Raw genomic sequence first — 14,288 nt, forward strand, 5'->3', positions numbered from 1 at the left:
TCAGAACTTGTTATAGGTCTATTAAGGGATTCAACTTCTTCCTGGTTTAGTCTTGGGAGGGTATATGTGTCCAGGAACTTATCCATTTCTTCTAGACTTTCTAGTTTATTTGCATAGAGGTGTTTATAGTATCCTCTGATAGTACTTTGTATTTCTGTGGGATCGGTGGTGATATCCCCTTTATCATTTTTTATTGCATCTATTTGATTCTTTTCTTTTTCTTCTTTATTAGTCTGGCTAGCAGTCTATCTATGTTGTTTAGAAAAACAAACAAACAAAAAAACAAAAAAAAACAGCTCCTGGATTCATTGATTTTTTGAAGGGTTTTTCGTGTCTCTATCTCCTTCGGTTCTGCTCTGATCTTAGCTATTTCTTGCCTTCTGCTAGCTTTTTAAATTTGTTTGTTCCTGCTTCTCTAGTTTTTAAATGTGATGTTAGGGTATTGATTTGAGATCTTTCCTGCTTTCTCTTGTGGGCATTTAGTGCAATAAATTTCCCTCTACACACTGTTTTAAATGTGTCCCAGAGACTCTGGAACATTGTGTCATTGTTCTCATTGGTTTCAAAGAACATCTTTATTTCTGCCTTCATTTCGTTATTTACCCAGCAGTCATTCAGGAGCAGGTTGTTCAGTTTCCATGTAGTTGTGCAGTTTTGAGTGAGTTTCTTAATCCTGAGTTCTAATTTGATTGCACTGTGGTCTGAGAGACTGTCATTTCTGTTCTTTTGCATTTGCTGAGGAGTATTTTACTTCCAACTATGTGGCCAATTTTAGAATAAGTGTGATGTGGTGCTGAGAATAAATTATATTCTGTTGATTTGGGGTAAAGAGTTCTGTAGATGTCTATTAGATCTGCTTGCTCCAGAGCTGAGTTCAAGTCCTGGATATCCTTGCTAATTTTCTGTCTCATTGATCTTTCTAATATTGACAGTGGGGTGTTAAAGTCTCCCACTTTTATTGTGTGGGAGTCTAAGTCTCTTTGTAGGTCTCTAAGAACCTAATTTTTGAATCTGGGTGCCCTGTATTGGGTGCATATATATTCAGGATAGTTAGCTCTTCTTGTTGCATTGATCCCTTTACCATTACGTAATGCCGTTGTCTCTTTTGATCTTTGTTGGTTTAAAGTCTGTTTTATCAGACTAGGATTGCAACTCTTGCTTTTTTTTTTTTTTTTTTTTTTTTTTTTTTTGCTTTCCATTTGTTTGGTAAATATTCCTCCATCCCTTTGTTTTGAGCCTATGTGTGTCTTTGCACATGAAATGGGTCTCCTGAATACAGCAAATTGATGAGTCTTGACCCTTTCTCCAATTTGTCAGTCTGTGTCTTTTAATTGGGCCATTTAGCCCGTTTCCATTTAAGGTTAATATTGTTATGTATGAATTTGATCCTGTCATTATGATGCTAGCTGGTTATTTTGCCCATGAATTGATGCAGTTTCTTCATAGTGTCAATGGTCTTAAGAATTTGGTTTGTTTTTGTAGTGGCTGGTATTGGTTGATCTTTTCCATGTTTAGTGCTTCCCTCAGGAGCTCTTGTAAGGCAGGCCTGGTGGTGGCAAAATCTCTCAGCATTTGCTTGTCTGTAAAGGATTTCACTTCTCCTTTGCTTATGAAACTTAGTTTGGCTGGATACGAAATCCTGGGTTGAAAATTCTTTTCTTTAAGAATGTTGAATATTGGCCCCCATTCTCTTCTGGCTTGGAGGGTTTCTGCTGAGAGATCCACTGTTAGTCTCATGGGTAACATACCCTTTGTGGGTAACCTGACCTTTTTCTCTGGCTGCCCTTAATATTTTTTCCTTCATTTCGGCCGTGGTGAATCTGACAATTAAGTGTCTTGTGGTTGCTCTTCTCGAGGAGTATCTTTGTGGTGTTCTCTGTATTTCCTGAATTTGAATGTTGGCCTGCCTTGCTAGGTTGGGGAAGTTCTCCTGGAGTTTTCCAAATTGGTTCCTGGTTCCATTCTCCCCATCACTTTCAGGTACACCAACCAAATGTAGATTTGGTATTTTCACATAGGCCTATATTTCTTGAAGGTTCTGTTCGTTTCTTTTCACTCTTTTATCTCTAGTCTTTTTGCTTTATTTCATTGAGTTGATCTTCAATCTCTGATATCCTTTCTTCCACTTGATCAATCCGGCTATTGATACTTGTGTATGCTTCACAAAGTTCCCATGCTGTGGTTTTCAGCTCCATCAGGTCATTTATGTTCCTCTCTAAACTGGTTATTCTAGTTAGCAATTCATCTAACCTTTTCTCAAGGTTCTTAGCTTCCTTGCATTGGGTTAGAACATGTCTACTTCTGTCAAATCATCAAACTCATTCTCCATCCAGTTTTGTTTCCTTGCTGGCAGGGAGTTGTAATCCTTTGGAGGAGAAGAGGCTTTCTGGTTTTTGGAATTTTCAGACTTTCTGACTGGTTTCTCCCCATCTTCATGGATTTATCTACCTTTGGTCTTTGAAGTCGGTGACCTTTGGCTGGGGTCTCTGAGTGAATGTTCTTTTTGTTGATGTTGATCCTATTCTTTTCTGTTTGTTAGTTTTCCTTCTAACAGGCCCCTCTGCTGCAGGTCTGCTAGAGGTCCACTCCAGACCCTGTTTGCTAGGGTATCACTGGCAGAGGTTGCAGAACAGCAAAGATTGTTGCCTGTTCCTTCCTCTGGAAGCTTCATCCCAGAGGGCACCTGCCAGATGCCAAACAGATTTCCCCTGTATGAGGTGTCTGTTGGCCCCTACAGGGACGTATCTCCCAGTCAGGACACATGTGGGTCAGGGACCCACTTGAGGAGGCAGTCTGTCCCTTATCAGAGCTCAAATGCTGTGCTGGGAGATCCGCTGCTTTCTTCAGAGCTGCCAGGCAGGGACGTTTAAGTCTGCTGAAGCTGCACCCCCAACTGCCCCTTCCCCCAGGTGCTCTGTCCCAGGATGGTGGAGTTTTATCTATAAGTCCCTGACTGGGGCTGCTGCCTTTTTTTCAGAGATGTCCTGCCCAGAGAGGAGGGAATCTGGAGAGGCGGTCTGGCCACCATGGTCTTACTGAGCTGCAGTGGGCTCTGCCCAGCTTGAACTTCCTGGAAGCTCTGTTTACACTGTCAGGGTAAAACCACCTACTCAAGCCTCAGCAATGCAGACGCCCCTCCCTCCCAAGCTCATACGTCCCAGGTCGAGCTCAGACTGCTGTACTAGCAGCAAGAATTTCAAGCCAGTGGATCTTAGCTTGCTGGCCTCTGTGGGGGTGGGACCCACCAAGCCAGACCACTTGGTTCCCTGGCTTCAGCCCACTTTCCAGGTGAGTGAAAGGTTCTGTCTCACTGGCGTTCCAGGTGCCACTGGGGTATGGAAAAAAACTCCTGTGGCTAGCTCAGTGTCTGCCCAAACAGTTGCCATTTTGTGCTCGAAACCCAGGGCCCCGGAGGTGTGGGCACCAGAGTGAATCTCCTGGTCTGTGGGTTGCAAAGACAGTAGGAAAAGCGCAGTATCTGGGCCACAGCGCATGGTACAGTCCCTAATGGCTTCCCTTGGATAGGAGAGGGAGTTCCCCGATCCCTTAAGCTTCCCAGGTGAGACAACACCCCACCCTGTTTTGGCTCACCCTCCTTGGGCTGCACCCACTGTCCAACCAGTCCCAATGAGATGAACCAGGTACCTGAGTCGGAAATGCAGAAATCACTCGCCTTCTGCGTCAATCTCACTGGGAGCTGCAGACTGGAGGTGTTCCTATTCGGCCATCTGGTCAGCAATCCTTGTTTTATAACTTTTACACTGAAGTGTCAGAATTATTTCAATTTTTTCATGTACAGTGTGAGGTAGCAGTCTAAGTTCATCTTTTTTTAATGTGGATATCCCAAAACCATTTCTTGAAAAGACTATCCTTTATGAACAGACATTTCTCAAAAAAAGACATTCATACAGCCAACAGACACATGAAAAAATGCTCATCATCACTGGCCATCAGAGAAATGCAAATCAAAACCACAATGAGATACCATCTCACACCAGTTAGAATGGTGATCATTAAAAAGTCAGGAAACAACAGGTGCTGGAGAGGATATGGAGAAATAGGAACACTTTTACACTGTTGGTGGGATTGTAAACTAGTTCAACCATTATGGAAAACAGTATGGCGATTCTTCAAGGATCTAGAACTAGATGTACCATATGACCCAGCCATCCCACTACTGGGTATATACCCAAAGGATTATAAATCATGCTGCTATAAAGACACATGTACACGTATGTTTATTGCGGCACTATTCACAATAGCAAAGACTTGGAATCAACCCAAATGTCCATCAGTGACAGACTGGATTAAGAAAATGTGGCACATATACACCATGGAATACTATGCAGCCATCAAAAAGGATGAGTTTGTGTCCTTTGTAGGGACATGGATGCAGCTGGAAACCATCATTCTTAGCAAACTATCACAAGAACAGAAAACCAAACACCGCATGTTCTCACTCATAGGTGGGAACTGAACAATAAGATCACTTGGACTCAGGAAGGGGAACATCACACACCGGGGCCTATCATGAGGAGGGGGGAGGGGGGAGGGATTGCACTGGGAGTTATACCTGATGTAAATGACGAGTTGATGGGTGCTGACAAGTTGATGGGTGCAGCACAGCAACATGGCACAAGTATACACATGTAACAAACCTGCACGTTATGCACATGTACCCTAGAACTTAAAGTATAATAATAATAATAATAACAATAATAATAAAAAAAGACTATCCTTTCCCCTTTGAAATGCCATACCACCTTTTTCAAAAATCAGTTGTCCATAAAGATTTATTTCTGAACTATCAATTCTGGTTAATTCATCTATATGTCAATTTTTATGTCAGTACCACACTATCTTGATAATTATAGCCGTTAAGTTTCAAAATTATGAAACTTAATGGTTTTGTCTATTGTGGGTCTTTGCATTACTATATAAATTTAGAATCAATTTATCAACTTCTGCAAAAAAGTCTGTTGGAATTTTGATAAAATTAAGTTGAATTTGTTGATCAGTTTGAAGGAACTTATCATTTTAATCATACTGACTCATCCAATCCATGAACATGGGATGTCTTGTTGCTTATTAGGTATAATACAACAAATTAAATTGTTAAACTTATACTTAAATATTCTATTATTTTTGATGCTGCTGTGAATAAAATTCTTTTCTTAATTTTATTTTCAGATTGTTCATTTACTAGTATATATTGATTTTTCTATGCTGATCTTATACATCGTGATTTTGCTGAATGTGTTTATTCATCATCACAGCTGTGTGTATGTATGAGTGTGTATCAATAGGTATTTTATGAATGAATGGCAAATAGAATGGACCAACATAATGTAATTCATAACCACAAAAAACCTAGGAGTTAAATTACAGCCTTATGCCACTGCCTTAGCCTCAAAATATCAGAGAAAAAAGCAAAGATTTTTTCCTGGGGTTGAAGAGACAAGAAATGTGTAGATGCGTATCTACAATTTCAAGAGGAAAAATATCTACACGGCAATGTCTAGTATTATTTTTCCCATCATTACGCCAGACAAGAATGACTTAGTGGAGCCCAGACGAGAGGATAGTGGCTGGGCAAAGGTAAAAAGGAAAACGTGCAACTCATCCAGAGCTGGAGCAAGTAAAGTTCACAAAGCCATTTCTGCTCATTTATTCCCTGAAATCCTAGTCCATGTACCTCTTCACTAGAACTAATGTCTTTTGTGTTTAGTATTTTATGAAACCTGTATTGAATATACCGAATTATAATTCTTCCCCTAGACTATATAACTGATTGCATGCTAATGTACCAAACTGGGAACTGAAAAGGAGAAATATGTTTCGCAGCTGCTAGTTGACATGGAAAACCAAGAGCTTTTCACACTGAAAAAAATTGTTTGTTAAATAATAATAGTGGAACAGAACAATGTATAGATTCAGAATTCTGGGAATATATTCTATGCCTCTTGGCTTAAAGAGAAAAGTGTCATTTTCCTCTAGAGGCAAATATTTCTTAGGAATTAGGCTATCCCTTAATTACTGAGCCAGATCCTTCACTTTCACAGATGCCAACTGTCACTAGTTTGCTTCACAGAATCACAGTGTTCTGAACCACTTACTAGGTGAATTTGATACCTCTCAACTTGGCAAATGAAGTCTTAGTTTTTGACGTTTAGTTAATTCAGCAAAAAAAGTCCTAAGCTTAGCTGTGACATGATTTAGTAATTTCAGGTAAGTCACATAGCTTAACTATACCCATTTTTTTCTGAGAGCAAATTTTAGCAAAGAGCATAAAAGAAATAATCAATCTTGCATAGCACTAGTAATTGTGCTATCAACCACCCATTTTCAGTATCTGGGGTCATTGTGATACTCCATCAAAATTAATGAGGTTTTATAACCATACTCACTCCCTGAAAGTGTTTTGTTTGTGTTTTAGAATTTACAGCAATATCCTTTTATATTTAAAAACACCACTGGAGTAGTACAAAACCATCGCTAAGGGTCACGGGACTAAGTATATGTAATAGTCTAGGGCAGTGGTTCTCAGACTTTGGTAACAGGAGAATCATTCATTAAAGTAGATTCCAGGTTCCCTCAAATTCTGATTTAATGCAAGCAATGAGGAGATTCTGATATTGTAAAAGTGCAACAAATAAATCTGTTAGTAACTAATGTAGATATTGATTCCTTCATTATAATAGCACATTTTAAAATTCAAACTCTAAGCACTTACCCAACGAAAGCAAAGGTTTTCCCGCTGGCATCGGGATCCTTAACTATGTTAACAATTCCTTTGGACACATCTACGACCTATAAGAAATTATAATATATGTTTAAGTAATTGTTGAAAAAGAGAGATAATGGGAGATGGAGAGATAGAAAGAAAGGAAAGAAGGGAAAAAGGAGGGAAGGAAGGAGAAAGGAAGAAGGCCACACTGATCTCAACAAAGAAAATGTGAAGTTAAAATAATGGCATTATCTATTCCCAGAAAGCTTCTTAAAAGAATGAGTCTTCCCTAGAGCTCAAATAATCCCTGCTATCCAAGTATTTTCCAAGTACGTATAATCCAAGGCTCATCCAAGTATTTTCTGTAGTAGGAATGCACTTACCCTCAGATAGCTTAAGGCCTTTCTGATTTGCTTTTGCCCACAACTTGCCAAGCTCATCTCTTACCACTCCCAACTCTCTTATTAAGCATCACAAACTATTAGGCTGAACCATATGGAATTGCTAATATTCTACCATTTTGATTTTCAAAAATAGTAATAGTGATTTTGGCCCCCAGGGGACAGTTGACAACTGTCTGGAGTCATTTTCAGTTGTCACATCTGAAGGATGGTGTGACTGGCATCTAGTGGCTAGAGGGCACGAATGCTGCTAAAAATCCTTCAACAACCCCCATAACGAAGAATTATCTGGCTCAAAATGTCAATAGTGCCACTACTGAGAAAACTTGGTTCAATCTAACATGGAATCCAACATGCTCTTTCACCTCTGGGCCCCTGTATATACCGTTCCCTCCGCATGTAATACTCTTCCCCAACTCCCTTCATCAGGCTTACCTTTAGTCATCTTTAAGGTTTTACCCTAAACGCCCTTCCTTCTGAGATGCCCAAGTCTAGATTAGGTGCCCTTCTGATGTAATTACATAAAACCCTCTCCTTATCATAGCACTCATCACATTGTACAATAACTGCTTTACTTATCTGCCTCAGACTGAAAGCAATTTGAGAATAGCAATTTGTGTGTATCTAGTTAATATCTTTATTTCCCTAATGATATGTGACATGTATGATGTGTCTAGCACATTAGGAGTTCAATAATTTTTTCTTAAATGAATGAACAAGTGAACACAGAGAGAAGGCATGTACCTCTGAAGTAAACTGAGAGGGAGCTAGCTGACACAAGGTGACAAAGAAAATGACAGAGTTACTAAATTAGGACAAAACCAGAAACCTGATCACCCAAATCTGAATTCATCAAAAATCCCTTTCTGATCCCCTTCATCCAAGTACTTACATATACTGGTTGTTTAACTGTCGTCCAGCTCAAAGATCCAAGGGGTATAAGAACAAACTGACGCAGATCTAGTGGAAGAAAGAATGAGAACTACACTGAGAAGGTTTAAGTTGCTCTAAGACCCAACAATCTTAAGATTAACATAATTATTGTGCATAATAGAAATAATATAATGAATGTAGCTGACTCTGAGGAAGTAAATGCACTTACAAAAGGCAGTCATTAGCTTTCCAGATAACAAACACGGAAAATAAAAAGGCCAAACGTTTAAAACCATGACGAACAAAGAATAGAGGTCAAATGGCTTGACAACTAGTCTGCTCTGCAATGCTAAAGCATCGCCATGCCCAATACTGGACTCTAGCTGCACCCATTCTAAAGAGAAACCCAGAACTCTTCCTCCTTATCATACTTATCTGTTGATACGGCAACAGAACAGATGAGCTGTCTATCTAGTCAATATCTAGATGCGTTCTGCTGCTGTATCAACAGATGAGTGACACAGCACAGATAACCCAGAAAAAGGGCCTGATGGAAATATTAGTTGATATATGGTGCTGGCACAATTATTCTGCTATTTGAAAAAAACGTGAGATAATGTTTTAGTTCTCACCATAAACTAAAACAAATCCCAAGTAGTTTAAATGTTAGGTTAAAAAAGATTTTTATTTTTTTAATTTTTTTTTTTTATTAAAGCATTTAAGAGTAGAAATTAGGCCGGGTACAGTGGCTCATGCCTGCAATTCCAGCACTTTGGGAGGCCAAGATGGGTGGATCACAAGGTCAGGAGTTTGAGACTAGACTGGCCAATATGGTGAAACTCCATCTCTACTAAAAATACAAAAATTAGCTGGGCGTGTTGGCACACACCTGTAGTCCCAGCTACTTGGGAGGCTGAGGCCGGAGAATCGCTTGAACCCGGGAGGCAGAGGTTGCAGTAAGCCAAGATTGTGCCGCTGCACTCCAGCCTGGGTGACAGAGTGAGACTCCGTCTCAAAAAAAGCGTAGAAATTATTCACAATAATACAATAAAGAATAAAATACTTAAAAATAAACTTTATCAAAGTGGCAAAAGACACATGCTGAAAATCACAAAACATTGCTGAAAGAAATTAAAGGCACAATTAAATGGAAAGGCATCCCAAGTTCATGGAATGGAAGACTTAATAGTGTCAGGATGTTGCTATGTTTTAAATATGTTCCCTCCAAAGTTCAGACGTTGCCAATGTGACAGGAACTAACAGATAATTAGGTCATGAGGGTGCTCCCTCAGGGATTAAGGACCTCATAAAGGAGGCTTCATGCAGCATTCAGCTAGCTTGCTCTTCTCCTCTTCTGCCATGTGGGGACATAGCATTTGTCCCTTTTACCCTTCCACCTTCTACCATGTAAGCACACAGCAAGACGGCCCTCACCAGATGACAGCACCTGGATCTTGAGATTCCCAGCCTCCTGAACTGTTAGAAATAAATTTCTCTTCTTTATAAATTACTCAACGTTTGTTGCACCACAAAATGGACTAAGACACATGTCAATTCTACCCAAAGCAATCTCAGATTTAATGCAATCCCTATCAAAATCCCAATGGCTTTTTATTTTTGCAGAAATATAGAAAACTGCATCTTAAAATTCATATGGACTTTAAAGGGATTCCTTTAAACAACCAAAACAATCTTGAAAAAGAACAAATTTTTGGAAGTCTCACACTTTCTGATTTCAAAACTTATTACAAAGGCACAGCAATCAAAACAGTGTAGTGATCAAAACAGTGGCATAAAGACAAAGATACAGAGCAATGGAATAGAGAAAAATAACTCTTGCATATATGGTCAAATGATTTCCAACAAAAGCACCAAGACCAATCAACAGGGAAAGATAATCTTTTCAACATACTGGATATCCACATGCAAAAGAATAAAATTGGACCCTTACCTCATACCATACACCCAAACTAAGTCAAAATGGATCAAAGACCTAAACCTAAGAGCTAAAACTAAAACTCTTAGACAAAAAGGAGAAAGCTTCATGGCATTGGACTTGGCAATGACTCCTTAGACACAATACTAAAAGCACGGGCAACAAAAGTAAAAACAGATAAACCTGACTACATCAAAATTAAAAACTTCTGTGCCGCAAAGAACACAACTAACAGAGTGAAGAGGCAAACTAAAAAATGAGAGAAAACTTTACAAATCACATGCCTGAAAAGCATTTAACGTTCTGAATAAATAAACTCCTACAACTCGATAACAAAAAATAAACAACCCAATTTTAAAAATTAGCCAAGGACATGAATAGACATTTCTCCAAATAATAAAGTAGCCGAAAAGCACATGAAAAGATGCTCAACATCACTAATCATTAGGAAAACATAAATCAAAACCACATTGTGGCCAGGCATGGTGGCCCATGCCTACAATCCCAGCACTTTGGGAGGCTGGGGCAAAAAGACTGCTTGAGGCCAGGAGTTCGAGTCCAGCCCGGGCAAGAGAGCAAGACCTGTCTCTACAAAGATATTTATATATTTTTAGCCAGGTGTGGTGGTACACACCTGTAGTCCCACCTATGTAGGAAACTGAGGCAAGAGAATCCCCTGAGCCCAGCAGTTCAAGGCTGCAGTGAGTTGCGACTGTATCACTGTGACTGTATGAGCTGCGACTGCCTAGGTGACAGAGCAAGACCCAATCTCAAAAACAAAAACAAAAAAAAACACACACACACAATGAAATACCACCTTTCAACCATTAGGATGGCTATTATCAAAAAAAACAGAAAATAACAAATGTTGACAAAGACCTGGAGAAACGAAACCTTGTGCACTATTGGTGGCAATGTAAAATGGTACAGCCACTATGGAACACACTATGGTAGCTTGTCGAAAAAGTAAAAACAGATAAACCATATGATACAGAATTCCACTTCTCAGTACATACAACAAATAACTGAATCAGGGAAATTTCGTACATCCATGGTCACATGGTCACATTGACCATGCAGCAGCATTCACAATAGCCAAAAGTGGGAAGCAACCCAAGTATCCACTGATGGACGGCTTATTAAACAGAATGTGGTAAACACACACAACAGAATATTATTCAGTCTTCAGCAGGAAGGAAATCACATCACACAGTACAACATGGATGAACCTTGAGCATATTAGGCTAAGTCAAATAAGCTAGCTACAAAAAGACAAATACTGGATGATTGCACTTATATGAGGTGGTCAAATTCATAGAAACCAAAAGCAGAATGGTAGTTGCCAGGGTCTGGGGGGAAGGAGGAAACAGGGAGTTGTTTAAGGGGTACAGAATTTCAGTTTTACAAGAAGAAAAAGTTCTGGGGATTGGTTGTACAACAATGTAAATAACTTAATTCTACTGAACTGTATTCTTATAAATAGTTAAAAGGGTCTTAATCCTGTCTTAGTCTTAAGACTCTAAACTCCAAAGTCTCATCCAAATAATATCTAAATCAGATATAGATAAGACTCAAGGTATGGGTCATCCTGAGGCAAAATTCCTAACTATGAACATGTGAAACCAGACAAGTTATGTGCTTCCAAAATACTGCGGTGAGACAGGCCTAAGATAGACATTCCTATTCTAAAAGGAAGACGTAAGAAAGAAGAAAGGGTGACAAGTCCCAAGCAAGTCCAAAATTTAGCAAGGTAAATTCTATTAGATTTTAGAATCTAATCAAAAACACACACAATGAAATACCACCTTACAACCATTAGGGTGGCTATAAAAATCAAGAATAATCTTCTCTGCCTAGATGCATTGCCTTCTAGATTCACAGAGGTGGTAGTCTCACCTTCAGGACCCACTGAAGCGGTAGTTCTAACTTCCAGGACCTATTGGGGCAGTAGTCCCACCCCAGTAGCTCTGCTGGGCAGAGGGTCACACCTCAAAGGTTCCAGACGGCTACAGTCCCAACGACCAGGCAGCTGTACCTCCAAGACTCTGGGTGGTCCCACCTCCCAGGCCTCTGACACAGACCATATGGTCTGTTGAAAGTGAGGCAATGGCTCCATCCTTTGAAACCAAAGAGGTAGTTCTAAACATCTCTGAACCACTTTTGGCGTCATTCTTCCCTTTTCTTGAAGAATAGCTCAAATTCACAGCCAAATAGCTCTATGGTCTGGTCCTGTAGGATATCAGAAGTCTGACAGGCTTCTTTCATTCTGCCCCTTCTAGTTCAAACTGGTGGTGACTTTGCTGATGTAATCTCATCTCTATTCCTGGCTTCTGCTGAGACAGTTTATCAGTTTCTGAGTCGCATCCACAGGCTCTTCATCAAACGGTTGTTCAGCCGCACTCCTAGTGTTCTCTTCAAAACAAGCTTCCTCATTTTTTGCAATATGGATAAGCTGAGAATTTTCCAAATCTTCAGGTTCTGGTTCCTTTTTGCTTAGCAAGTCCTTCTTCATTTCATCTTTCTCTCTTTTTGTATTTTATTATAAGCAGTCGGGAGGAACCAAGGCATTTCTTCAATACTTTGTACTTAGAAATCTTCTCAGCTGAATAAACAATTTCATCACTCACAAGTTCTACCTTCTACTAGAACACATACAGGTCAGACAATTTCTTTGCCATTTTATAATATGGGTCACCTTTCCTCCAGTTCCAATGACATATTATTCATTTTCATCTGAGACCTTACAAAAATCACCCTTAACGTCCATATTTCTACCAGGTACCTCAAAACTCTCCTAGCCTCTACCTTTACCTAGTTGCAAAGGCACGTTCATATTTTTAGGTATTTGCTACAGCAGCACCCCGCTTCTTGGTATGAAAATCTACTTTGGTCTGCTCAGGCTACCATAACAAAATACCATCGACTGGGTGGCTTGTACAATAAAAATGTATTTTCTCACAGTTCTGGAGGCTGGCAAATTCAAGATCAAAGTGCCAGCCAGTTTGGTTCCTGGTGAGGGCTCTCCTTCTGGCTTGTAGACAGCAGACTTCTTGCTGTGTCCTCACATATGGCTTCTCCTCAGTATGTGCACACAGGGAGACACAGACCTCTCTTTCTGCCTCTTCTTATAAGGCCACCAATCCTACTGAATTATGACCTCACCCTTATGGCCTCATTTAACCATAATTACCTCCAACGTCCTAACTCTAAATAAATTCACAATGGTGTTAAGGCTTCAACATACGAATTTTGAGGGGGCATAATTTAGCCCATAGCAGATGGGAAATTTTATACTACATATATTTTACCACAAATTTTTTAAGTAGAAATTATTACAGATGTTAGGTGGACATAAGCAACAGGGGGAAAAACAAGATAGAAACACCTAAATTGGTTAAACCAATATCCAGTACAATGGAATCCACACTATGGAATACTATTCAGCTATATAAAGAAATGAGTTATCAAGCTATGAAAAGAAATGAAAGAATCTTAAATGCATACTGCTAAGTGAAAGAAGTCCACCTAAAAAGGCTACATACTGCATGATTCTAATATCCTGGAAAAGGCAAAACTATACAGACAATAAAAAGATCAGTGGTTGTCTGGGGTTGGGGGTAGGTAGGAGGGTAAGAATCAATACATATAACATAGGGAGGGGATTTTAGGATAAAGAAACTATTCCATGTGATATTCGAATATCTGCCAAGTCACAGAGTTAGCTGGGCCAAGACTTAAACTCAAGTCTCTGACTCCCAAGTTCATGCTCTTTCTATTAATCTAAGTTGCTTCTTTTGATATGGAATATAACAAAGACTACACTGACTACGAAAATACAAACTTAGGGGAGAAAAAGGCAACTAGGAAAGAAAAAATATATCCTTAGTCTGTCAATCAGAGAAAACTGTTAGCTTGAGCAACTTCAACTTGGTTAATCAGTATCCCTCTCTTCTACCATTAAGAAAGAATACGTACGTGCAAAAGAATTAAGGAATCTATCCTCTCTTCCAAAGATGTCTGACGGCTTTATGATAATGGCTTCTGGAAATGCATCTCTCACTGCTTTCTCTCCAACAGCCTAAACGACAATCAGACAAACTTGTTTTGAGTTTTGAGACAAGTGAATAAAGCATCCACTCTTTCCACTATTAAGACATGACTTGTATTTCAAAGGTGATATTTTCCTCCAGATAAAGGTAATTGTGTAATTCATAAAACTCAGTTACACAGAACTTTTAAAACATATAATCCACAAAAATGTCCTGCACCTTACAGCTTTGGTTGGGTCTCTCCCTATTTTTTTATTTTAAGGGAAGCTTACATTGAAGAAGGAGAAAAATCAAAGTAGAAT

At 39.4% G+C, this 14,288-nt stretch overlaps 1 protein-coding gene across 2 annotated transcripts in view; it reads right to left on the minus strand.

The window, feature by feature from the left end:
- LOC105484157 (NADH:ubiquinone oxidoreductase subunit A9) overlaps positions 1-14,288 on the minus strand; it is a 38,879-nt gene that overhangs the window by 11,411 nt on the left and 13,180 nt on the right. For both annotated transcript variants that reach the window (XM_011745513.2, XM_071072349.1), the window contains 3 exons: positions 13,913-14,015; positions 8,021-8,088; positions 6,734-6,810 (listed from right to left, as the gene is read on the minus strand). In XM_011745513.2, coding sequence (XP_011743815.2) covers positions 6,734-6,810; positions 8,021-8,088; positions 13,913-14,015 — 248 coding nt within the window. The remainder of the gene's footprint in view (positions 1-6,733; positions 6,811-8,020; positions 8,089-13,912; positions 14,016-14,288) is intronic.

Source organism: Macaca nemestrina, chromosome 10 (genome assembly GCF_043159975.1).
Source record: "Macaca nemestrina isolate mMacNem1 chromosome 10, mMacNem.hap1, whole genome shotgun sequence".
NCBI classification, from domain to species: domain Eukaryota; kingdom Metazoa; phylum Chordata; class Mammalia; order Primates; family Cercopithecidae; genus Macaca; species Macaca nemestrina.